Here is a 25,297-nt window from a genome sequence, read left to right as displayed (position 1 = left end):
CTGTCTTCCAGGCTTCTTTGAACTCTCATTTTTAACTAAATCAGTTGTAACAGAGAAAAGGGAACTTTAAAATTCATAATGTATTTTTGGCAAAACCTGATGGAACTGTCACCTTTAAGTGTTCCTTAGGTGCAGTCTCCTCCCACGTGATTCTCTCTGCCCTGGAATCAGCGGCTTAAATTAATCAGCAACTCTTCATGTATTCCAGGTTTCTTGGTGACAGAAACTGGTCTTGAAAGCCCACCGAAGTTTTGTGATAAGGGCAGAAAGCTTGGTTTTGATGAGTAACATCAAGAGGGACCGTATTATTTAATATTGAGCAGAACATTTTTAAAAACATTGACCAATTCTGGCATTTCTCATCTGTACAGAGATCTTCCTCACATGCTTTCTGAAGGGGTCTTCCTTAACCCCTTTGCAGCATTAGACGGGACAAAAATCACTGACTCTCTGAGTTGGAAAGAAGCTCAGGCATGATCTAGTAGAGCCTGTACTTGAGCAGGACTTCCCCCCTAGAATCTCCGACAAGCAGGCATTACACAGCTTCTAGCAGAGAGAGAGAACACTGCATGCCTCCTGAGGCTCTTCATTCTGCTTCTGGGTCACTCCGATTTTTTCTGCATAGGGATCTGAACTCTGCCTCCCTACCACCTCCATCTAACCCTCCTAGGTCTGCTCAATACAATCTCTCTTCTGTACTATCATGTGAGCTCCTTGAGGGCAAGTACCATGTTTTTATCTTTCTTTGTTTCCCCGGGGCTTAGCACAGTGCCTGGCACATAGTAGGAGCTTCATAGTGATCGGCTGGCTGACGGCTATTCTGCTTTTCCTCTTTTTAACCCCTTCATCGATGTACAGTTTTAATACAGTATCAACTGACGCTTCATGAAAATTAAAGTCACAAGAAAAGTCATATGAAAAGTTTTTTGGGGGGAGGGAGGTTGTGGTTTTTTTTTTTTAATTTTATAGAAAAAAGATGAACAAGAGTATCAAGCTGACGAGGAAGACAAAAACTGGGAAAGGAATTCTTATTCTAGATTTCGAAACATATAACAAAGTCTTATTTTTAAAAGCAGACGCTGGAAGAATAGAATAGACTAATAGAAGAGAAGATAGAACCCGGAAGTAGAAGGCAGTGTACCGAGGGTCCCCACTGCACTAAGATTTTTCGGACACTCCATACATTAGAAGTTAGGATTTGTTAATGCCATGGTTTTAGAAGATAGGGGAATTCTAGCACTGTTCAGTAGAAGTTGTTGGGAAATTGGGAATATTGACTAGCTGTAAAGAGGGAAAATAGGTTCGAATCTGTATCTCTTAGACCATATATTTTGGTCAACTCTGGATCAATGATCTAAATATCTTTTTTTTTTGTTTGTTTGTTTGTTTTAGAGGGGGGGAAGCAGGGCAGTTGGGGTTAAGTGACTTGCCCAAGGTCCCACAGCTAGTAAGTGTATCAAGTGTCTGAGGACAGATTTGAACTCAGGTCCTCCTGACTCCAGGGCTGGTGCTCTACTCACTGTGCCACCTCGCTGCCCCTGAAATATCTTTTTAAAGGAATAAAATATTTGTGTCAGCCATGAACAGTTAAGAACCCTTTTTATTAAATAAGTCAAAATTATTGTAGATGAAAATCACAAGGTTTGATATAATTTACAAATAAGCAATATTTACAAAACCAAAAGAAAACAAAATTTATAAAGAATTGAAACGCTTCTGTCAAAGTAAACATACTCTCCAGGGGAGCAATCAGAAGACAAAAACAATTTTAGAAGGAAATACAGACTGTTAATAACTTCATGAAAAGATGCTCAAATTCCTTAATAATCATAGAAATGCAAATCAAGAAAAATGGTACACCAGCATCCCCATATCTCCACTCACACAGCCACCATCCTGGCACAGGCCTTCATCGCTTCCTGCCTGGGCTACTGCAGTGCCTCCAGACGGCCTCCCTGCTTCCAGGCTCTTCCCAGGCCAGGCCATTGTCTACTCAGCTGCCCAAGTGTTCTGTCTCAAACACAGGTCTAACCGTGTCATTCCTCCCATTCGCTAAACTGCAGTGACTCCCTGTTACCATCAGCCTCAGATATAAAATCTTCTATCTTCCAAAGCCTCTCATAACCTGGCCTCTTCCTAATTTTCCTGTTTTCTTACACTTTATTCACCTCCACTAACTGTACTTCAGCGACACCGGCCCTCTTGCTGTTCTCCTAGCACATGATGCTACCTCTCTCTTGACTTTGTGCCTTTTCCTGTCCCTGGAATACTTTCCTCTCCTCACCTCTGTTCTGTGGTTTCCCTAGCTTCCTTCGAGATTCAACTCAAATCCCACTTCCTCTCGAGGGCCTTTCTTAGTCCTGCCCTTGCCTCCTCGCAGGGTTTGCCTTCCAGTTACACCATGTGAATCTTTTACATACATAGATATTTACATATGAGCCCGTGCAAACTTTTTGGAGAACAGTAAGGCAATGTGTATTGTCACAAAGCCATGATCCACTGCTAAAACTCTATCCAAATAATTACATTAAAAAGAAAAAAGGAGATACTGTATGTGTAATAGCAAAAAAAAGGATATAATCTCTATATCCATCATTTGGAGAATGACTGTATAAATTATGATTTGTTAATATCATGGAATGGCACAACAACAAAAAATGACAATTTGGAAAAATACAGAAAGATCCGTCAGAAGCGAAGCCAAGTAAGATCAGCAGAACCAGAGGTCTGTCCACACTGACTACAACTATATGAGAAAGGAAGGAAGGAACAAAGGAAAATGAGGGGGAAGGTGATAGAACTTCAGGCAGGTTTAGAAAGAGACACAAAGCAGATTTATATCTTCTTGTTGAATTGTTTAGTCATGTCTGACAATTCATGACCCCATGGGGGTTTTCTTGGCAAAGATCCTGGGGTGGTTTGCCATTTCCTTCTCCGGCTCATTTTACAGATGAAGGAACTGAGGCAGACAGGGTGAAGTGACCTGCCCAAGTGCGTCAGGCCTTCCTGGCTCTAGGCCTCAGTGCTGTATCCAGCGTACCATCTGGCTGCCCACGTAGCTTATTACTGATCTGCTAATTTGTTTGGTTATTCTTTGTCAAATGCTGAGGGTTTATTTACAATTTTATTCCTATTTTTATGTTTATTTGGTTTTTGTTGATGGATATGTTTATAAAAAAATTTTTAACTTAAAGCATTGTAAACATATGAGCAAGTCTTCGGTAGGATTCACCCAAATTAGAGTTCACCATTGAGAGTACTGCAGGCCAGCCTGATGACTCTCATTAACATAGGAAAGATGGGGCTTTTTTGCAGGCCGAGATTCCACAGAATGAATTTCATTGACTACCGTTTCATAACCTGATTATCTGTTGTTGTACAGAGCACCGATATTTGTACTGCAAGTTACAGCTCCATCTCTAGCATCCTTATTTCTGCTACTCAGAAGCCAGCTTCCTGACCTCTAGATTCTTGAGAAATCTCTTTGGACAGAAGCTGCTCTTTTGCAATCTTACTTAGATTAAATGCAGTAAATACTATCCTATTGTGCCATAAAGGAACACCCCTTCTGAAGGTACAACCCTTCCGGCCTTGGTGAAATTCATTTCGTTCATATACAGCTATAGTTTTTAATTGGACTTCTCATAATAGGATTCTGTCTGACAAGGAGCAAAAAGACCATGGGAAAAATTGATGTGCTCAATAAACAGCCTGACTACTGTATTTGGATCTACTTGGCAATAAAAGAGCCAGGCATCGCCTTCTGTCCCTCGAAGGGTGCCTCCTCTGAATTCAGAGCTTTCATTGGGATCTATAAGGCCAGCCTAGTCTATTGCAGTTGTAAGTAGAAGCACCCTTTGAGAAAAATAGCTTCTTCAACAAAGCTGGAGGTGGAAGAGAGGGGAGGCTGACCCCCAGCCCTTTTCAAGGACCATAGTTGGCATGATGTTAGTTAATTGGGCATTTCCTGGATGGTAATTCATGAGCTTTCTTGGGTGTTGTCGTCACTCTCTCCACTTTATTCTGTCTCTCCCTATCTCCAATCACCAAATAAATAGGAAGCAGAGTGTGAAATGCAAACTCTAAGAATATGGCTGTTCTTTCAAAGAACAGACCCAGTGAGGGCTTATTACTGAGTATTATCAAGTTAGTGAAAAGCACTATATGAAAACATACATAAAGTACAATTTTACCTAACGGATTTCACACTGAAGCTTAAAAAGAAATGAAGAAGACTTGGGTTCGAGTGCTGGTCTGTCACTTCAACCTCTTTGAGCCTCAGTCTCTTGTAAAATGACAGGGTTGGACTGGATTATCTTTAAGGTCTACTATTTATAAACATATAATATTCTCCTTGAGACTGGTGTAGCCATAAAGTTCATAGTTTATTAGAGATGGAAGGGATCACAGAAATTATCTGATTCTTAAGCAGACGTTCACAATATCTTAATCTTGCCTGTGGGGAAACTGATCCCCAGGGAGGGGAAGGGACTTGCCCAATGAGTCATTTTCATGTCCTCCGATTGGCAGGTGAGCGTTCTTTGCACTCACCATACAACCTCACTGTCCCAGTAGAGATTCAAGGGTTCTTTTGTTGGCTCTATCTAATGGTTGTTGTGAGGGAAGGTACTTTGTAAACTATAAACGTCTATGCATAAGGTAGTATTAGCTCAGAGATGCCAGGGAACAAGAGTCAGCTGTGTCCCAAGTTGGCATCAGAATCAGAGCATCCCAGCACCCCTTCCTACAGGGTCCCCAAGGGGATGGAGAGCCACCCCCAGCTACTCAGTGCCCATATAGACTTTGGGTCTCTTGGATTTTTTAGTCCTCTGGGTCCCAGCACTGTTCATGTTATTTAGTATGGTGTGGTGGGAGAGGCACCGAACTTGGAGTCCAGACTTGGATTTAAGGCCTTGCTTTGTCACTTACCAGCTGCTCGATGTTGGACTGGTTCTTTCGCCTCTCTCAGTTTTCACCATCCTCGTCTGTAAAGTTAATGAATAATACCTCTTCTGCCTGCCTCCCAGAGAGGTATTTTGAGAACCATGCTTTGTAAACCATAAAGATCTGTGTAAATGAGAACCATCATTAGTATTACTTCATCATATTGTAATGTCACTTAAATTGAACGAGAGTCCGGTCTAGCTAATTACATAACAAACGCTGCGAGAGCATCCAGCACCTACTCTGTGAAAGGCTGTATTCCCTGTGAATGATAGAAAAAGAATAAGATGTAATTCTTGTTCTTGAGGATCTTACAGTCCTGTGAGGAGCTAAATCCCGAGGAAAAAATGGATAAGGTTTAATGGATCTAGAGATCAATGAAGGATAGAGAAGCTGGCTGCGATGGCACCTGAAGTCTTAGTGAAAACTGAAGATGGTTGGACAGTCCTCCTGCCTTCCCCCCTCCCCCCAACCAGTTCTGGCAGTCAGTCAGCCGTGCGCAGGGCCCCACTGTGCCCCTTGGAAGCTGTAATGAGGATGCCAGAGTGGGTTCTTAACATTGTTGTTATTATTACAGCCAGCATTTAGGGAGCACTTTAAGATTGGGAGTGAGCTCTACAAATATTATCTCATTTAATTTTCACTTCTACCCTGTAAGGTAGGGGCTACAGTAAGCAATGTTTCAGGTCTTCATAACTCAAAGACCAGTACTCTATTCATTGGGCCACTTAGCTATACCTGCCTGCCTTTTTATGGAAGAATGTGAGGAGAGAGGTAAACTATGCTTACTTTAGTGGATCCCTGATCTCATCATCATGGATGGCCTCTCCATCAATGCAAAAACCCATCCATACGTTCTCATCCTGTGTAGTCCTTGTCCACATCCTTTCTTCTGTCTTCTATAGAAGACCTACCTAACATGCTAGAACTCTTCCTCTGGTTCTTTTAACTTTTCATGAAGTAAGTGCAACACTCAGCTTGCCTGGATCTCTGGCTCCCACTACATGGGATCAAAAGATAGAGCTGGGAGAAATCTTAGAGAACATTTAGCCCCATGATACCAGAGATGAGGAAACTGAGGCCCAGAGAGACTTAGCCAAGACTATACCACCAGTAAATAGCAACTTAGGCATTTAAATTTGGGTCTCCTGACTCCAAGTCTCTTGTTTTTTTCACATTATATTGTGCTGCTTATATACCATACTGTTCTTCTCGCCAGCAATGTTTCTCTCCCCTAGCCAGTCTGTAGCCTGTATGAATCCTATAAACTAACAGATCCTTGTGATAGAACCTACAGACAGCAGGGGAACAGGAGCTGCTTTTGTGAGGTCAGGGGGAGGCAGTGGGGGTCTTGCCTCTGATATTTTTAGACATCAGTATGATACTCCCTTCATACTTTAATAGAAAAAAATTCACAAGTTAGTACAGCCAAAGAACTTCCTCACCCAGGGGTTAGCCTTTTGCGGTGAATCTCCTCCAGCCTACCAAAGCTTAGTCTATCATAATCTCCATACTGAAAGACTTTTCAGGTTGGTAGAATCCACCAGGGCTTATGCACTGCCAACATTGCTTTTGAGAGCTTAGGTTCACCCCTGTTTTCTGGTGAGGCATCGGAACAGGTACTTAGTAGAAGCCCTTACCACCAGTGCTAGGGAATTCCCTGTGAGCCCTTTGGCATTGGTCCAGCCCCAGTACAGAAATGATCAAGATCAGATGTGGGGCTGGAGGGTCGGCAAGAAGCAGGAGGGGAGGTGATGTTCCTGCAGATTCTCTGCTGTCACATTGTATCCCTGGTCAGTGGCAGCAACAGTCATCCTTCTATGACTGCAAGTGGCTTGTCCCTGTATTGTGGCCAGGAGAAAGGAAGGGGTAAATAAGTCAACCCAGAGAGACAGCAGAATTGATCTAGGATCTTTTACATCTTTCAAAACACAGTCACACTGTGACACCACCCAGGCAAACGTGAACCCATGTTAGGATTGTATGTTTCCTCAGAGATCCCAAGCACCAATAGCACTGGGTGTTTCCTTTGTCATTGTTAGTGAGCCTGACTTTAGTCACAGTCAAACCAGCATCAAGTTTAGCACCAGCTAGGTTCTTCTGAAATCCTTTCGCAAAGCAGGAGATTTAGACCTAGCAACGAGGACGCGACTGCAGGGGAAGGCACATATGCCTGTGAATCTATTTCCTTCCAAACTCAGACAAATATCTCCCAGACTGTCTTAAGCTAAGGGCAGATTTTGGTCTTAATTAGTGGCCAGGACTGATGCTCAGAAATTTACATTTCAGTGAATCCTAGAATGTTAAATATGGAAATTGTTAGAATACAGAATGGTAAATGGAACTTATGAGCATAGAGCTTTGGATTTGAAAGACTTCTGAGAATGTAAAATTTTAAAACATTGAATGTCAAAGCTGTAAGGGATCTTAGAGGTCTGCTAGGCTAACCCCTTTGATTTACAGATAAGAAAATTGAAACCCAGAAAGGAAAAGTGAATTGCCAAAAGTCATAGGACCGGCTGAGTGGATGCAGAACTAGTTCTTAGAATCCAGGTCTTGCCCTTTCTAATTCAGAATTTACTTTTGCTCTGCTGAGTCCTGAAGCTCCCTGGTGGTGCCCTCAAACACCTCACTGCAGTAAGCCTGGCAGCCTAGAAATGCTGAGATTTTCTACGTCTCTCCCATGCCCCCATCAAATGCACCTCTCCTTCCTCCCATATGTTCAGGGCTTTTGCTCTGGATGTGTTTCTGATAGTGATACCACACTAAGGTATTAATGTGACAATAAGTTAATTTATTTTGCCTCCCCATAAACACATTTACCAATTTTAAGAGGGACTTGTGGAGACAGTACCTTAACCAAGAAGGAAGGATTTTGATGAAATGTCAGATACCGGGACAGGACTGGTGGAAAGATTAGTTTTTTGGGGAGAGCAACTTTTTGGGGTGTGCCTTATATCACGCCATGGAGGAATCAACCTACTCTGATAGTCCTATTAATGAGAAGACCAGTGCTGAAATGCCAGATGAGTAGGAACAGGCAAGCTGCATGAGCAGCTGGCTAAGAATTGGACTCTGACGACCTTGGGATGTGTGAGCTGGCAACAGTGTGTCACTGCTGCTTCTGCTTTGGGACAAAGAGCACTGGCCTGGGAGTCAGGAAGCCTCATTTCAGGACTCGACTCAGCCATCACCCAGTTGGGCGACCTTGGGTAAGATGCCTTTTCTTTCCCCACTCAGTGGCCCCCTCAGTGAGGTGAAACGGTTCGACTAGACTGTCTCTGATGCCTCATCCAAGTCTAAGCATTTGTTCTGTTCTATTCAGTGTGTGTATGTATCACTGGATAGCTTGAGTCAGCCCGAGTAGTTTGATCGTTTTTGGCAGAACAAAGGCCTAAGTAGATGAGAGGAGTAATTGTTTTGTTCTACGTTGGCCGTTAAATTTTGGGATTTGTTTTCTGGCTAGGAGAATAAACATAATAGAGCCATGTCAATACATTTAGTAGTCAGTTGCTTTGGAAAATAGGATATCTTTTTAACTAAAATCGCTTCTCCTGGGTAAATGGGTAAATTTCGACTTGGAAAGAATATCTCTGGTTGGTTTCAGAAGTGTCGCCTCTGCACTTTATGCAGCGTCCCTTGGTAATTCTGAAAATTTCCCAAAGCAATTTCTTTGAATTTGTACTGCAAGTGCAGATAGCCCAAACAGGATGTTGCCAGTGGACTACATAAGCCATGTACTTGGAAAAATAAAGCTGAAACTTGATGGCATAGAATTAAATCATATGAAAAAAAATAGCCTTGAAATATGTAAGAGGACTTGTGCCCTGTGCAGGGGCTCCCTTGGCATTTTATAGGTAAGAAGTTTAATCATTCGTGTTCGTTTGTGTTTTTTTTTAATTAGAGCTTTTTCACGAACACTATTCAGTTGTCATCAACTGATGCAAATCCAGTGTGTCACATTTGAACATAGTAGGTTTTAATTTAATCTTTGATTTTCAACTTGGTGCATCACTGTGATCGTCTCATTTGCACAAAACACCTGATTATAATAATTATAACCTTTTGAAGTATTCATTCACTTGTCACTGAAGGAAAGAACTAATAAATTACTTCCTTTGTAATACCCTTCTTTTTAAAAGAGCCAACACTACTCGCTCTTTCTTAACCTCGAGTTATTCTAGACATCTGAAAATTAGGAAAGGCAAGAACAAAATTGATATTTTCTCCTCTCATCCTTCTGAAGTAGTGTGCTTTTGACTGTTTGGAAAGCTGAATCTTTAGAGATCAGAGATCATGCCATTTGAGTATTGCTTGAGGGAATGAAGGTGCTGAATTTGGAGAAGACAAGACTGAAGGGGGGGCATGATCATTGTCTGCTTCAAGAACTATTACAATCAAGGGATTGGATTGCTTGGTCCCAGAGACCAGAACTAAGAGAGATGAGAAAAAGAAGGCAGATGTTTGATATAAGGGAGAACTTAGAAAGCTGTCCAGAAGTAGAATGAGCTGCCCCAGGAGTTAGTGGGTTCTCCTGAACTGAGGTTCTTGGACAAGGAGCTGGATAACCACTTGTCCGTGATGATATATGATATTGATGATGATGTGTTATATGTAATAGATAGATAATTCTTTAGGGTTTACAGACCATAATGTAACCCTGGGTGGCTAGAATGATGCTGGCAACCTCTACAAAAATAAGGAAATTTGGGAGTAAGGAGAAAGATAAGTAGTTCTGTTTTGAACAGAACTAATTGAATTTGGGGTGTCAATGAGTCATCCAAATGAAGGATTAGCATTCAAGAGAGAAATTGGGGCTACATCCCAATTTGGGAGTCATCTACACAAATGATATGGAACCCTTGGAAATAGATGCTATCACCAAGGGAAAGAGAAGAACAGAAGAGGACCTGGGAGAAAGCTTTTGGGACACCCATATTTATAGACAGGAAGAGGATAAGGTAGGAAGAGAGACCAGGAAGGAGCAGGAGAGAGCTTAATAATGGAATGTGAAGGATGAGAGACTCTCTAAGAGGATGGTGTAGTTGACTTACACCAAAACTTCATTTTGTAGAAAACAAAGCAAAGCCCAGATAAGTTGTCACTTGCCCAGCCCTGGTCAAGTGAGGTAGGAGGAGCAGAACAGAAACTTTGATCTCCTGACTCTTTATTGCTACCTACTACACCATATTCCCTTGTGAATTATCTTGAAATGTTTCTTAAATCTCATTATCATTTAACTTTTCCTCATCCTTCCCCTCCCCTCCCCAACATCTCCCCACCTAGACTGGAAGCTGTTTGAGAGCATGGACCAGGTCTTGGTCTTTTCTCTATCAGCACAATGCCCTGCACAGAGTGGGTACTCAGAATATTTTGAGGAATACAAGAGAAATATGGGGCCAGGATTTTATTCAACAAATTTTATTAATTGTCCTTGTGCAAGTCTTCTTTAAAAATCTTCAGTGGCTCCCCATTGCCTCCAGGATAAAATATAAACACTCCAGGTTGACATTTGTTCCTCTAGTTTGGCTTCTGCTTATCTTTCTAGCTTTATTTCATACTATTCTCCGTTGGGATCTCTATGTTCCAGTCACACTGAGCTACTCGCTTTTCCCTAAACTCAAAATCGCACTGTGGTCTTTGGTGCATTTATACAGATTGTTCCTTACTCCTGAATGCAGTTCCTCTTTCCCCTTGCCCCTCAGAAGCCTTTTCTTCACATCCTGTGCTATCCTTTCCATGAAGCCTTTCGTGATCATCCCAGTCATTAGTCAGAATCACAGAATTTGAGAGTTGGAGGGCACTTCAGGGGTGTGTAGTTGAACCCATACACTAAAGAACTCCCATTATAATGTAATCGACAATTGGTTATTCCAGTTGAAGACCTCCAAAGAGGAGGACTCACCATCTCTTAAAGCAGCCCCTTCACCTTTGGAAAGTTCTCATTGTTAGAAGTTGTTTTCCTGACATCAAGTCTAAATTTGCCCATTTACAGCTTCCACCCTGGGTCTGCCCAGTAGCACCAAACAGAGTAAGTCCAACTCCCTTTCCACAGGACGGCCCTTCATATTCTTGAACACAATCGTTACATTCTTCCCGAGTCTTTTTTTCTTCAGGCTAAACATGCCCAGTTCCTTCAGCTGATCCTCTTAGGTCATGAACTCAACAAACACTGTTTGCTATGCTTGTCATTGTCCTTCCAAACCATGGTGCCTAGAACTGAATATAGCACTCTGGAGGTCTGACCAGGACATAGTACAGTAGGATCATCACATCCCTCTTCTTTCCAGTAGAAAGTTATGACCCACCTAATGAAGTCTTAGGTCACATAATTGTTTTTTGGCAGCAGCATCATAATGTTGATTTATTAAGTTTCTAGCTCCTTAAAATCTCTAAATCTTTTTCAGAATAGCTGCTACTTATTCATATCTCCTCTGTCTTATAGTTATGGAATTGATTTTATGTATGGAAGTATATTTAACGCGATTGAATTTCATCTTACTAGATTCAGCTCAAGCTGCAAACTGTCAAGATCCTTTTGGATTGATGCTGTCATCCAGCATGTTAGCTATATCTCTCAGCTTTGTGTCATCTGCAGATGATGAACATTCCATTTATGCCTTTATCCAAGTCACTGATATAAAAATGTTAATAGCCCAGAGCCCTCCACTGGCCACACTGATGCTGATCCATTAACAACTACTTTTTGACACTAGCCATCCAACCACTTCTGAATCCTTCTGATTGTATTGTTTACATCTCTCCATCTTCTCCACAAGAATAAATTGAGAAACTTTATTTCAGCTTTGCTGAAATCTGGGTGAGTTATATCCATAGCCTTCCCTTCATCTACTAGTTTAGTGATCCTGTCAAAAAAGAAAATGAAGTTAGCCATACATGACCTGTTCTTGATGAAACCATACTGGCTCTTTGTAGTCATTGATTCACTTTCTAGAAATTTTCCTAGGATTCTAAGTCAAACCCAGTGGCCTACAGTTTGACTCTGTCCTTTCCCCTTCTTTGCCCTTTTCCAGTCTGGTGGCACCTCTCACTTTCCATAATCTTTGACTTATCATGAGAAGTGATCTTGCGATCACATTTGCCACTTTTTTCAGGACATGAGGGAGTAGTTCACCTGGGTCAGGTGATCTGAATTCATCCAAAGCAGCCAAGTGCTTTCTTCCTGTCTCTTTACTTATCTTACATATCACCTCTCCATTTGTCATTTTTATTGTCATTTCCAGCGTAAAGGTCATTTTTCTTTGCAGAGGAAACAGAAACAAAGTGAAAATTGAGCAGCTCTGCCTTCTCTCGTTGTCATTTGTAATCATCTCATCCACTGCAGCAAAGGTCGTCTTCCCTCTGCTTCAATCCTCTTTTCCCCCAAATAATTCAATCTCCTCAACTTTCCTTGTGTTCTGTGTATTTGTGCATTGTGTTCTCTCTCTTCCCACAGTCTGTCCCAGTCTGTCAGGAGGAAAGAGAGAGAGAGAAAAGAAAATTAAAGGTTAATTATTTGTTCTCATGGAATAGTTCATAATCCAAAAAGGAAATATGATATATAAACATACACACTGTATATATGCATATATTTGCATATATACGCACATACATACATATGTGTGTATATAATTATAACTATAAAGTAGGATGCTATAGAACCATAGAATCCCAGAGCTGGGCAGAACCTCAGAGATGAAATCACGCAGCCAAATCTCATATCCAAAACATGAATCCAGTCTGTCGTGTCCCCAGCATTTGGCAACCTAAGCCTCCATTCAGAGACCTTCCTGATGGACAACTAACTGCTCTAGCATCTAGTGGGAAGACAGGACAGAAATAGGAAAAGTTTAAAAAACACTTACAGGAGGTAGCCCTGCATAAAGTAAAAGCCTAAGTGTATAGACAGTTGTCTGGTTCAGACAATAAGTCATCATTTGGGGGAGGGGACAAGAATGGTGGGCATGGGGTTGGGCTGGGAAGGCCTTATGGGAGAAAGAACTTGAACTTTCATGGGTAGCTCAGGGGACAGTAGGCTTAAGTTGATCCAGTGCCAGCCCTGAGGGGGGCCCAGCAGCACCACCAGAACCCCTTCCCTTTGTGAGGAGGGGTAACGTTGAAAGGCAGCTCCATACCCCAGTGAATGCTCCCCGAGGACTTTGATTTGCTGGCATTATTCCAGTACTCTTGTGGTTGGTATTCCTTCCTCTAGTCTCTCCTTACTCCAGTCCATCCCGAACTCAGCTACTAAAGGAATCTTCTTAAAGCGCTCATCTCATCGGGTCACTCCTCTACTCAGTAAACGCCAGTGGCTCTCAGGTACCTCCAAGACCAAATGTAAAATCCTCTGGCTTTTAAAGTCCTTTCACAACTTGACCCTGTCCTGTTGTCGTAATCTTCTTACACTTTACCCCCATCCCCAAACTCTCTGTGACCCTGGTGACGCCGGCCTTCTTGCTGTTCCTCACACAGGAGACTCTGTCTCTCCTGATTCTGCGTTTTCATTGGCTGTTCACCACTCTCCTGCCTCACCTAGGTCTCCTGGCTTTTTTCAAGACTCAGCTCAAATCCTTCTGCAAAAAGCCTTTCCCAGGTGTCCCTTCCCCTCCCCCCCCACCCCCACGCGAGTGCTTTCCCTCTGCGATGACCTCCAGTGTGCCATTAAACATACATCTCATGTGTGCACAGTTGCATATTCCTACAGCCAGGGCATGAGTCTTGGTCTCCTCAGTCACAGTCTCCTAGTCGTGCCGTGTAACGTGTCAGGGTCTGCTCTGGCTTTATTCTTCTCTTATTAATCATTAGTTTCTGGGCACAAATCGGTCTGTAGTACTTCTTGAGTAGCTTTATCCTTAGAAATTAACTCAGTGGAATAGATTAACTGGGAAACTCTGAACTCATGATCATTTTTTTTCCTAAAAATAGCTGCCACCTTCCTAACTCTTTAGAGTCAGAGTTCAGAGTTTGTAGACTGGATATTTCTAGGTAAATCAACTAAATCCAATTTATTAAGCATTTGGATATATAAGTGTTGAGGATACAAAGGAAAAAAAAATCACCACACCTGCCCTCAAGGATCGTAATATTCTAAAAGGAAGAGAGTAGCACCTGAGCTAGACTCTGAAGGAAGAAAAGGATTTTAATAGACCAGGAGGGTGAAGGAGTATACTTTCAGTCCTGAGAGGGGGCTTGTTGCAAATGTGCAGAATTAAGTTCAAGATGAGATAAGGAGTAATTGGTTGTAGAGTTGACCTGAAACGCAAAGGGCAGTAGTTTAGAGCCAGACTGTGGAAGACTCTTGAGTTCCAGGCTAAGAACTTTGGCATTCTGGAATTAAAGCTTTGTTCTGTGAGCTATGCAAACTGCCAAAAGGCACAAAAGTAAGATAGTTTGGTGAAATCTGCTGGCATTGGGAGTTAAATGTAATACCTATTCCTCAAATATCTCACCTACAACTAATGGTGAGGAAATGGGTGGAGATGCCCAGTCCTGATGCTGATGCCTCCCAGCCTGGGTTGGTCCACTGCTTTCCCATTCCTCAGTTCAGCTGAATCAGTTAGGTGTTCTTAGCCGTGCTGTTACTGCTGACCATAGTACTGACTTCTTGTCCAGCAACCATGCTACCAAGTAGCTGGGAGACCAGTTAGGAGTTTGTTATAATAGTTCAGGTGAGAAGGGATGGCAGGCAGAAATATAGTGGTGACCACGTGTAGAAAGGACGAGAATGGGTATAAGAAATATTGCGAAGGAACACTCCACTGAACTTGGAAACCGATTGATGGGAGACATCTTCCGATCAAGAGATGAGGATTGGTAGAAAGAAAGCTGAGTCAAAGATGACTTTGGAATTTCAAGCCTAGGTGGTGCCAGCAATAGCATTAAGAAAGTTGGAAGGGAAGGCAGATTTGGGGAGAAAGATGATAAAATTAGTTCATTTGAGGACGTGCTGAGTTACAGATGCCAGCAAGTCAGTGCAGATGGAGGTAGCCAATAGACATTTGTAAATACAAGACTGGGACTTAGTGGATGGATGCAGAGTGTTTATATAGATTTCTGTAGTTATCTGCATGCATGTGTTGACTGAAACCATGCAATCAGACAATATTACAGATGGTTATAACATAAGGGGAGAAGAGGAGAATATAAGCCAGGACCTTATGGGACACATGCATGTAGAAGGCTAATGATGAACCAGCAAAAGAATAGAACATACAGTTTGGAGAGCTAAGAGAAAGGAATGCCATTGCAGCTAAGAGAGGAGAGGGGATCTACAAGGAGCAAATGCATTGTGTGAAATACTGAAGGGAAAAAAAGGCAAAGAAAAGTACATTCAATGTAAAGCACTCTGCAAACTTTAAAATGCTATATAATTATAACTATGATTATACTTATGACTGTTACAGGAAGTAAGAGTGCCATTAAGTTCTGCCATATTCAGATCACATCTAGCATTTCATTTACTGGGGCTTCTTCTGGGCAGCACATTTGAAGAAAGACAAACTGGAGTGTATTCAAAAGAAGGGGAAAGGGCTAGAGAATGTGCCAGACAAGTTCAAGGAAATGGAGGAATTTACCTGGAAGAAGATCCTCAGAAAAGGAGTTGGAGAAAGAAGGGGGAAGGGAGTAAGCATTTATAGAGAGCCTGCTATGTGCCAAGCACTGTATTAAGTGCTTTGCATATATTATCTAATTTGAGCCTCATGGCAACACTTGGGTGGGTGCTGTAATTATCCCTGTTTTACAGTTGTGGTAACTGAGGCAGGCTGAGGATGGTTAACTTGCTGAGGGTCGCGTGGCTAGTAAGTGTCTGAGGTAGGATTTGAACTCTGATCTTCCTGACTCCGGGCCTAGCGCTCCTATCCACTGTGCCACCTAGCTGCCTCAAGTAATTTCTTGCATAGCAGAAAAGTCATATTTATTCTCCTTGACCGTGGTATGGTGGTAGGGGGTAGAGAGGAGGTCTGAGATGAGTTGTTGGAAATTCAAAGAGTAAATTTGAGCTTGAGATAAGGAAATAGTTCCTAAAATTAAAGCTACATGAAAGTTGAATAGACTGCCTCAGGAGGTATCTTTGGAAATCTTCAGAGGAGATGGAGCGCTTGTGAGGATTTTGTAGAAGGCATTTTGGTCAGAGACGGGTTAGAATGGATGTCATCTAAGAACTTTCTCACTGTTTTGGATTGTGTGATAATGTTAGCCTATGACTGTTCAAATCCAGCCTCAGACACTGGCTTTGGGAACCTGGGTAAGTCCTTTGACCTCTGTGCTTTAATCTACTGGAGAAGGAAATAGCAAACCACTTTAGTATCTTTGCCAAGGAAACTCCTTGAAGAGTTGGACATGACTGAACAGACAAAACACCCAATCATTACTGCCTTATCTTTTGGTCACCACAGTGAAATGTCTCAGTATTGAGCTTTCAATGTTTGAAAACCCTCAGATTTTATCTATAAAAAAGCACATTGGAGGGGGCAGAGCCAAGATGGCGGCTGGAAAGCAGGGACTAGTGTGAGCTCCCCGCCAAGTCCCTCCAAAAACCTATAAAAAATGGCTCTGAACCAATTTTAGAACTGCAGAACCCACAAAATAGCAGACGGAAGCAGGGCTCCAGCCCAGGACAGCCTGGATGGTTGCTGGGTGAGGTCTTTCACGCACGGAGCTGGGAGCAGAGCAGAGCCCAGCGTGGGTGGCGCGGACCAACCAGACCGAGAGCCGGCGGAGCGTGCCCTAGCGCCCTGAATCAGTGAGCTGCAGTAGTTACAAGACTTCTCAACCCACAAACACCAAAGACAACAGAGAAGGTTAGTAGGAAAAGCTTCTGGGAACAGAGTGAAAGAAGGAGTCCATGGTTTGGCCACCGCCCCAGGGGCAGCGGAGGAGGGACAGCTACAGAACTACAGCTGCAGTTGCTTCTGGCCCCAGGCCTACCTGGTGGGAGGAATTAAGTGGCGGATCAGAGCAGGAGTGCAGAGCCTGCTGAAGATCTAAGTCCAGTCCAGGTTGGGGGTTCTTGGGGAAGGAGGAGTGCTGGTGTGGCAGAGCTGGCGCATCCCCCCAAGCTTGGAACATAGTACTCTTTACTCTACAAGCAGTCATACCCTGCCGAAAAACTCAAGGGTCAAGTTAGTTGATTGGGAACATGGCCAGGCAGTGAAAACGCACCCAGATTCAATCTCAGACTTTGGAATCTTTCTTTGGTGACAAAGAAGACCAAAACATACAGCCAGAAGAAGTCAACAAAGTCAAAGAGCCTACATCAAAAGCCTCCAAGAAAAACATGAACTGGTCTCAGGCCATGGAAGAGCTCAAAAAGGATTTGGAAAAGCAAGTTAGAGAAGTAGAAGAAAAATTGGGAAGAGAAATGAGAAGGATGCGAGAAAACCATGAAAAACAAGTCAATGACTTGCTAAAGGAGACCCAAAAAAATACTGAAAAATATGCTGAAGAAAACAACACCTTAAAAACAAGACTAACTCAAATGGCAAAAGAGCTCCAAAAAGCGAATGAGGAGAAGAATGCCTTGAAAGGCAGAATTAGCCAAATGGAAAAGGAGGTCCAAAAGACCACTGAAGAAAATACTACCTTAAAAATTAGATTGGAGCAAGTGGAAGCTAGTGACTTGATGAGAAATCAAGATATTATAAAACAGAACCAAAGGAATGAAAAAGTGGAAGAAAATGTGAAATATCTCATTGGAAAAACCACTGACCTGGAAAATAGGTCCAGGAGAGATAATTTAAAAATTATTGGACTACCTGAAAGCCATGATCAAAAAAAGAGCCTAGATATCATCTTTCAAGAAATTATCAAGGAGAACTGCCCTGATATTCTAGAGCCACAGGGCAAAATAGAAATTGAAAGAATCCACAGATCGCCTCCTCAAATAGATCCCAAAAAGAAATCTCCTAGGAATATTGTTGCCAAATTCCAGAGCTCCCAGATCAAGGAGAAAATATGGCAAGCAGCCAGAAAGAAACAATTTGAGTATTGTGGAAACACCAACAGAATAACCCAAGATCTAGCAGCTTCTACATTAAGAGATCACAGGGATTGCAATATGATATTCCGGAAGTCAATGGAGCTAGGATTAAAACCTAGAATCACCTACCCAGCAAAACTGAGTATCATGCTCCAAGGCAAAATATGGACTTTCAATAAAATAGAGTACTTTCAAGCTTTCCCAGTGAAAAGACCAGAGGTGAATAGAAAATCTGACTTTCAAACACAAGAATCAAGATAAGCATGAAAAGGTAATCAAGAAAAAGAACAAGAAAAAGAAATCGCAAGGGACTTACTAAAGTTGGACTGTTTTGTTTACATTCCTGCATGGAAAGATGATGTGTATGATTCATGAGACCTCAGTATTAGGGTAGCTGAAGGGAATATGGATGTGTTTATATGTGTGTGTGTGTGTGTGTATGTATGTATGTATATGTGTGTCTGTGTGTGTGTATATACATATATATATATATATATATATATATATACATATATATATATATATATAGAGAGAGAGAGAGAGAGAGAGGGCAGAGGGCACAGGGTGAGTTGAAGATGAAGGGATGATATCTAAAGGAAATAAAACCAAATTAAGGGATGAGAGAGGAATATATTGAGAGAGAGAGACAGGGAGAGATAGAATGGGCTAAATTATCTTGCATAAAAGTGGCAAGAAAAAGCAGTTCTGTAGGAAGAGAAGAGCAGGCAGGTGAGGGGGAATGAGTGAATCTTGCTTTCATCAGTTTTGACCTGAGGAGGGAATACCATACACACTCAATTGGGTATCTTACCCCACAGGAAAGAAGGAGGAAGAAGATAAAAAAAGGGGGGATGATAGAAGGGAGGGCAGATGGGGGAGGAGGTAATCAAAAACAAACACTTTTGAAAAGGGACAGGGTCAAGGGAGAAAATTGGATAAAGGGGGATAGGTTAGGAAGGAGCAAAATATAGTTAGTTTTTCACAACATGAGTATTATGGAAGGGTTATACATAATGATACGCATGTGGCCTATGTTGAATTGCTTGACTTCTTAGGGAGGGTGGATGGGAAGGGAAGAGAGGAGAGAATTTGGAACTCAAAGTTTTAAAAACAGATGTTCAAAAACCAAAAAAAAAAAGTTTTTGAATGCAACTAGAAAATAAGATACACAGGCAATGGGGTATAGAAATTTATTTTGCCCTACAAGAAAGGAAGGGAAAAGGGGATGAGAGGGGAGTGGGGTGACAGAGGAGAGGACTGACTGGGGAACAGGGCAACCAGAATGTATGCCGTCTTGGAGTGGGGGGAAGGTAGAAATGGGGAGAAAATTTGTAATTCAAACTCTTGTGAAAATCAATGCTGAAAACTAAATATATTAAATAAATTTTTTAAAGAAAGCACATTGAATTTGGAGACCAAGAGGTCATTAAGACCTTGGAGAGAGCAGTTTCCATAGAGTAGTGCCAACAGAAGGGAGATTGTAGAGAGTTGAAAAGGAAAAAGCACTGACTATATGTAAACTACCCTTTCTAGAAGCTTAACAGTGATAGGGAAGTGATATATAGCAAGGTCAAATGAGAGGTTTTTTTTAAAAGAAGAGGAGAAACCTGAGTGTATTTGTAGGCATTGGGGAAGGAACTAATGTACGTATGTAGATATCAATGTGTGGATGTGTGTACATATCCACATATACAGACATACTCTCATATATCTGCCTATTTGTACACGTACACACATCCACCAGTGGAGCAGGGGCCTAGAGATCGAGGAGCGATGGTGGAATCGAATGCACAAATAGAGGGACTGGCCTCGGCAGAGAAGAAGGCTACCTTATTCCCTGAGACTGGAGCCATGGGTGGAGGGGGGTGGATGAAGATATAGAGAGGTTCTGAGTTTTGGAAGAGGAAGGATGTGGAGGGTCAGATGGATGGCATCAGTCTCATGAAAGCAGGAGGTGAGGTCGTTTGTGGGGGTAGACTTAGGAGGTTGAGGATAGAGAAGGAGTTTTGAAACAGCTGCTGTGCTTAAGTGTAGTAGGGGTCTATGAGTGGTAAAGAAAGAATTTTCCATCTCATTAGGAAGGCCTGCTTGAAGCTGTATTGTGTGAATTTGTAGTGGATCGAATCTGCAAGGACTTTTCTTGTAGTATTTGGTGGAAGACAGTTAGAAGATGGTGAGGTCACCAAGTCATAAGGTTAGATGTTAAAGTCATCAGCCGCTTAGCTCTTAGCTTGTGCCTAAATTGACTGGTTGATCAGTCCTGCCTGGAAAGATTTGTTTTTGCAATTTGCAGGGGCTTACATGTGGTACAGGTTTGTGAATCTGTGCACTGAGACATCAGAATACGGAAGATTTTCGTGTTCTAATTAAAAAACCTCTAGCAGAGAAATGGGCAGGCCATGCCCACACTGGAAAAAATTTGGTGTCTGACCATTTCTATTGTAAGCCCATTTCCGGTGGTTAATAAATCGACTAAAATCTCCATTTACCATCATTAAGCAGTTGGCTAGGTTTACTGCAGGAAATAACCAAGAAGGAGCTCTGTGGGTTTGGTTTTTTGTTGGTTTTTTTTTTTGTCTTCTAAGATATTAATTCGTTTTCTGGTTGTCAGGATAAGAAGGCCATTTACTTTTGCTTGTATCCATGGGTTTGGCAATCATTTTGCAGCTAGATCATCAGAAAGAAGAGGATCTCCATCAATAAGTGAATACTAGGGATGGTGTAGTGAAAAGATTACTGCATGAACTGTCCAGAATTCTGGATGCTGGTCCTAGCTGTGAGTTCTTCGGCCTCTCCTTCAGGTGCCTTCCAGCTCTCATGGTCTATGTCTCAATATCCATTTCAGTTCTAACATTCGATGGTTCCTGGCTATATATCAAAGAGGCAACCTATGGAGAACCAGGAGCTTTCAGGGAAAGCAGTTGCTAAGTCAAAACCATGGGAAGAAACAATAAAGTCAGTAATTAATGGTTGGAGAAATGAAAGGGAAACCATAGACTTGTCAAATTCCCCAAGTACCTTGATTATTGATCATCACTGCCCAGGAGTGTTAAGCTAGAGGAAAATCCAAAGAAAGTGTTCCCCTTCTGCCCAGGAACACAAGAGCCTTTGTGGTGTCTCTTGAAGTAGGATTGATACTGTAACACAAGACCTAGACATACCAAAAATAGCCACAGCACGCAGAATTCCCGTTCTGTCATATCTGGGCATATTTTTCAACATCATTGACTGGCATTCCTGCTTAAATGAAACTCTCCACGCACAGCAGAGCCCAGTACATACAGGTGGCTTCACCGCACAGTAGGTGTGTTCCTGGTGAGTTACCAGCTTTTTGTAGAGTGCATAGTCACCCCTTCTTTATCTGTTTGCATTATGGTTTCAGAGCTGGGAGGGACCTTAGAGATGATCTAAGCCAACCCCTTTATTTTTCAGGTGAAGAAACTGAAGGTGCAGAGGTTAAGTGACTTGACTGAAGTCATACCAGGAGTCAGTGGCTGAACCTTGATTAGGATCTTAATCTTTTCTCCTAACCCAGTTCCCCCACCCACCCCCATCCTTGTAAGTCTACTGCTATCTCCAGGATCCCAGGATACAAATTGTGTTTTATCAGATTTCTTTTAAGCAAGACTATCTAAATGTGAGTGAATGCAGTACAGTGGGAGAGAACATCAGAGAACCTGGGTTCAGACCCTGCCTTGTCACTCACTACATGTGTGGCCCTCGGTTTCCTTATCTGTAAAATAAGTCACTAGTCAGCATCCATGTTGCTTTCCAGTTCTAAATCTGTATTATGATCCTGAGTATTAGCATGGCAATGGAGAATCTTTGCAGCTCAGAACTAGGCACATAGTAGGTACTGACTTCCTGTCTGCCGGATTCATCCAGATTGAAAGCCTTGAGGCAGAGTTAACATGGTCTTGTAGTGCTTGGGGAGGTGAGGGAAGTAGGCCGGAGGAGGACCTTCTCCCTCCTCCCCCCGCTCCCAGTGAATCAGTGCTTTCCATGCCAAGAGAACGAGCCACATTTTCCGTAGTTGCATTAAGCTTATTTGATGCAGATTAAACCCATACACTCTCCTTGGCTCCAGTTTGGAAACTGTCAAGGTCTGTTTGCCAGTGATATGATAATGAAGGCTCCCTTTTTGCTTTTCACTAAGAGGGGGCAATGGTATCCTTCATAATAGTGAGACTGCTTCTCCGGTCCTCTCTCAGCCCCTTCAGAATTGCAGTTGGCTGTAACTCCAGGAATAAATAGCCCCAGCTGAGGCATCTAGGTGGCACAGCGCATAGAGCACTGGGCCTGGAGTCGAGACAGGCCTGAGTTCAAATCCGACCTCAAACACCTGCTAGCTGTGTGACCTTGGGCAGGTCATTTCACACCTGTCTGCCTCAATTTCCCAGGGTTGTCATGGGGATTAAGTGAGCTCATAGTTCTAAAGCGCTCCAGAAGTGCTTGCCTCCTTTCTTGCAGCACCTTTCTAGCACAGCACATGCGGTGGACATCCAGCTTTCACTGAAATCTTTGGACTTGGTTAATAGACTTAGAATGGAAGGGCATATAGCTGGCAAGGGCGATTAGAAGGTAAAACCCTGAAAGAAATACTTCTAAAGTTGCACCCAGTCTCCGCCCTTGACAGTGCCAGCCTTTATGTGATATTTAGATTATAGAATGGTAGAGCTCTTACAGACTTGGAGATCATCTTAACATTTTTTTGTTTTTTGTTTTTTTTACTTTAAGCTTTCTTGATGCCCTTTTGTTTTCACAGTACAGTCATTCCCCTCCTCTCCTTATGGTATCCCAACCCCAAAACACGGACATAATAACTAACTGCATCTAAGCGTATTCAGTGTTCACACCCATAGTCACCCACCTGTTGGAAGGAGGGAGGTGGTGCTTTGTCATTTCAGAGTTTGCCTTTTAGTCCAGCCCTTTCATCAGTGAAGAAACTAATACGCAAAGAGGTTGTGGTCGGTCAAAGGACGCAGGGGTGTTGAATAGCAGACCCTTGTTCTCTTGACTCCACATCCTGCACTCTCTGTACTCCGCCTGATAGGGGGAGGGAGTTTCTCCCTGTCTCCTTCTACCCCATTCTTCAGTCTTCCTTTCCTCAGTTCCAGAGGCACAGATGGGACCTAGAGATAGGATCTCTCACTGCCCAGTGTATGGGGTATATAACTGTCCTGGACCTGGTGATACATTTCCATATTTCCATTGGCATCCTGAGTGCAGGAGCCAAATCTCCACCATGGCAGGGAGAGCCCCATCCTTACTTTATTGGTCCCAGGCAGCAGAAGCTGCCAAGTGTTCCATGTGCAGTTGGGTTCATTAGGATTATGTGGAGTTTATGACCAGAATTAGGAGTGAAAAATCTGCCTTGAAGATGGCAGTCATGGCCCTATGTTCTTAAAGGGATTTGGATCTGTTCGGTAGCCCAGCAAGGTAAAAAGAACACTGGATTTGGAGTCAGAAGACCTAGGCTCAGAATCCCGCCTGTGACGTTCTTGTGACTGTGACCTTTCTGAACCTCGTATGGAGTGTCAATGACGTTTAGGCTCCTCACTCCCTTTGTAAACTTAAAGTTACATAGTGATGTGAGTTACTTTATCATTAAAACAAAAGTATAACCCTGGAGATGTGAACCACTATCTGGAGGGATTCACTGAATCATCCTGTCATATGGGAAAAGCCTTTCTCCTTCACTGTTGGCCTCTGTCCAGTAGGAACGATACCATGAGGAGTTACAACATGGAATTTTGCCATATAGGATCTCCACTTCCGACCCCTGGCTTCCAGTGGGAACAGGTACTTTCATTTTCACTGCCTGAGCTAACAGCTGCCCTCTGTCCGTCCACAGGCTCTTATCCTTCACCAGCTAGGCCGATACAGTTTAGCAGAGAAGATTCTCCGTGACGCAGTCCAGGTGAACTCCACAGCCCATGAGGTCTGGAACGGCCTTGGCGAGGTCCTCCAAGCTCAGGGCAATGATACTGCTGCTACTGAGTGCTTCCTGACCGCGCTGGAGCTGGAGGCCAGCAGCCCCATCGTCCCATTTACCATCATTCCCCGAGTGCTCTGAGTGGGGCTCGGCCTACCGCAATGTCTAGAGGTGAGGCCAAGGACACACTTAGCGGACGCCAGTTGTAACCACAGCGTGTGGTTGGGGGTAGGAGGGAACCTCGGTCTCTGAGGAGATTGGGGTTAACAGAACGGACGGGGAAAACACTTGATCGTTTTTGCAGGGGGGAGGAATTTAATGAATCACTGAGGCTGTAGACGAATGTTAGCTTGACCAAGACGACAAACCAAACACAACTAAAATCATGCTCAATTCATGTGGTTTTTGGGTTTTTTGTTGTTTTTTGCCTCATGGTAGTTCTCAATTCTAATGATGTCCAAGTGGATTATGTGCCATATTTTGTTAGATGACATCTGAGTGCTGTATAAAATGATGACAGAATCAATCAGCAAAATGTAGAATACGATATTCAAAGTGAAAATTCAGTGGCAGAACAGATTATTTTTAGCAAACCTGTCATGAAAACTGTTCCTCTTTCCCGCTATTACCCTGACTCCTACCCTTGGCCCAGAAACCAAATGTGACATTTCTGCTTCCTGTCTCAGTACTAGTCAAAGCCAGAAGACCGGCTGACGAGTTCTTGGTTTTGTTGTCGATAATTGTACTGCGTGGCTGATAATTGTCTTTATTTAGAACAAAGCCTGAGTCCAAGAATATTTATATTTTACCAATATATGCCTGTTACCAGAGAAGGAAATATGAGTTATTTAAGTTTAACTTTTTTATGTGAATTCAGAGTTTATTTATCAATGGAAATATGTAAAAAGAAAAAAAAGAAGCTTCAAATGGAATATTTACCAACATTCCTTATACATTACCTACACTTGGCGAAATGGAGAGATGATGTTAATAATAAAATGATTTTTAAATGGAGTCTGGGCCTGTGTTATTTCTTAAGAGGTTGAGTGGTACTGAGAGCTCTGTTAATGGGATTCAGTAGACGATGATGGCTCAGCAGGAGCTGGACAGCATGCCTAGGGCCTGTCGAGTCTGCACATTAGTTACTGCCTTGAGTAAGGCTAGCCTCTGTCACTTAAGGCCCAGGGTGGAGGGGAAGGGTGGGCTATTCCCCCCACATGTGAAGAAAGGGACCTGTGGCCTCTATTTTCCTCTGACATTAATTCTCTGCTGCCTGGGTGACCAAAGGATCATAGATTAAAAATTAGAAGAGTACAGAAATATTTATAATATCTCTTTTCATAGTAGCCCCAAGTTGGAAACTATCGGGGGTGCCTTACCGGGGAATGGCTAACAAATTGTGGTATGTGAACATAATGAAATATTGTCATGTCATGCGA

At 42.6% G+C, this 25,297-nt stretch overlaps 1 protein-coding gene across 4 annotated transcripts in view; it reads left to right on the top strand.

The window, feature by feature from the left end:
* TTC7B (tetratricopeptide repeat domain 7B) overlaps positions 1-24,872 on the top strand; it is a 333,472-nt gene extending 308,600 nt beyond the window's left edge. For all 4 annotated transcript variants that reach the window (XM_036735890.1, XM_036735889.1, XM_036735888.1 and 1 more), the window contains one exon: positions 23,778-24,872. In XM_036735890.1, coding sequence (XP_036591785.1) covers positions 23,778-23,999 — 222 coding nt within the window. In that variant the 3' untranslated portion in view covers positions 24,000-24,872. The remainder of the gene's footprint in view (positions 1-23,777) is intronic.
* The last annotated feature ends 425 nt before the right edge of the window (positions 24,873-25,297 follow it).

Source organism: Trichosurus vulpecula, chromosome 8, assembly GCF_011100635.1.
Source record: "Trichosurus vulpecula isolate mTriVul1 chromosome 8, mTriVul1.pri, whole genome shotgun sequence".
NCBI classification, from domain to species: Eukaryota; Metazoa; Chordata; class Mammalia; order Diprotodontia; family Phalangeridae; genus Trichosurus; species Trichosurus vulpecula.
This window is presented reverse-complemented; position numbering and strand designations above follow the sequence as displayed.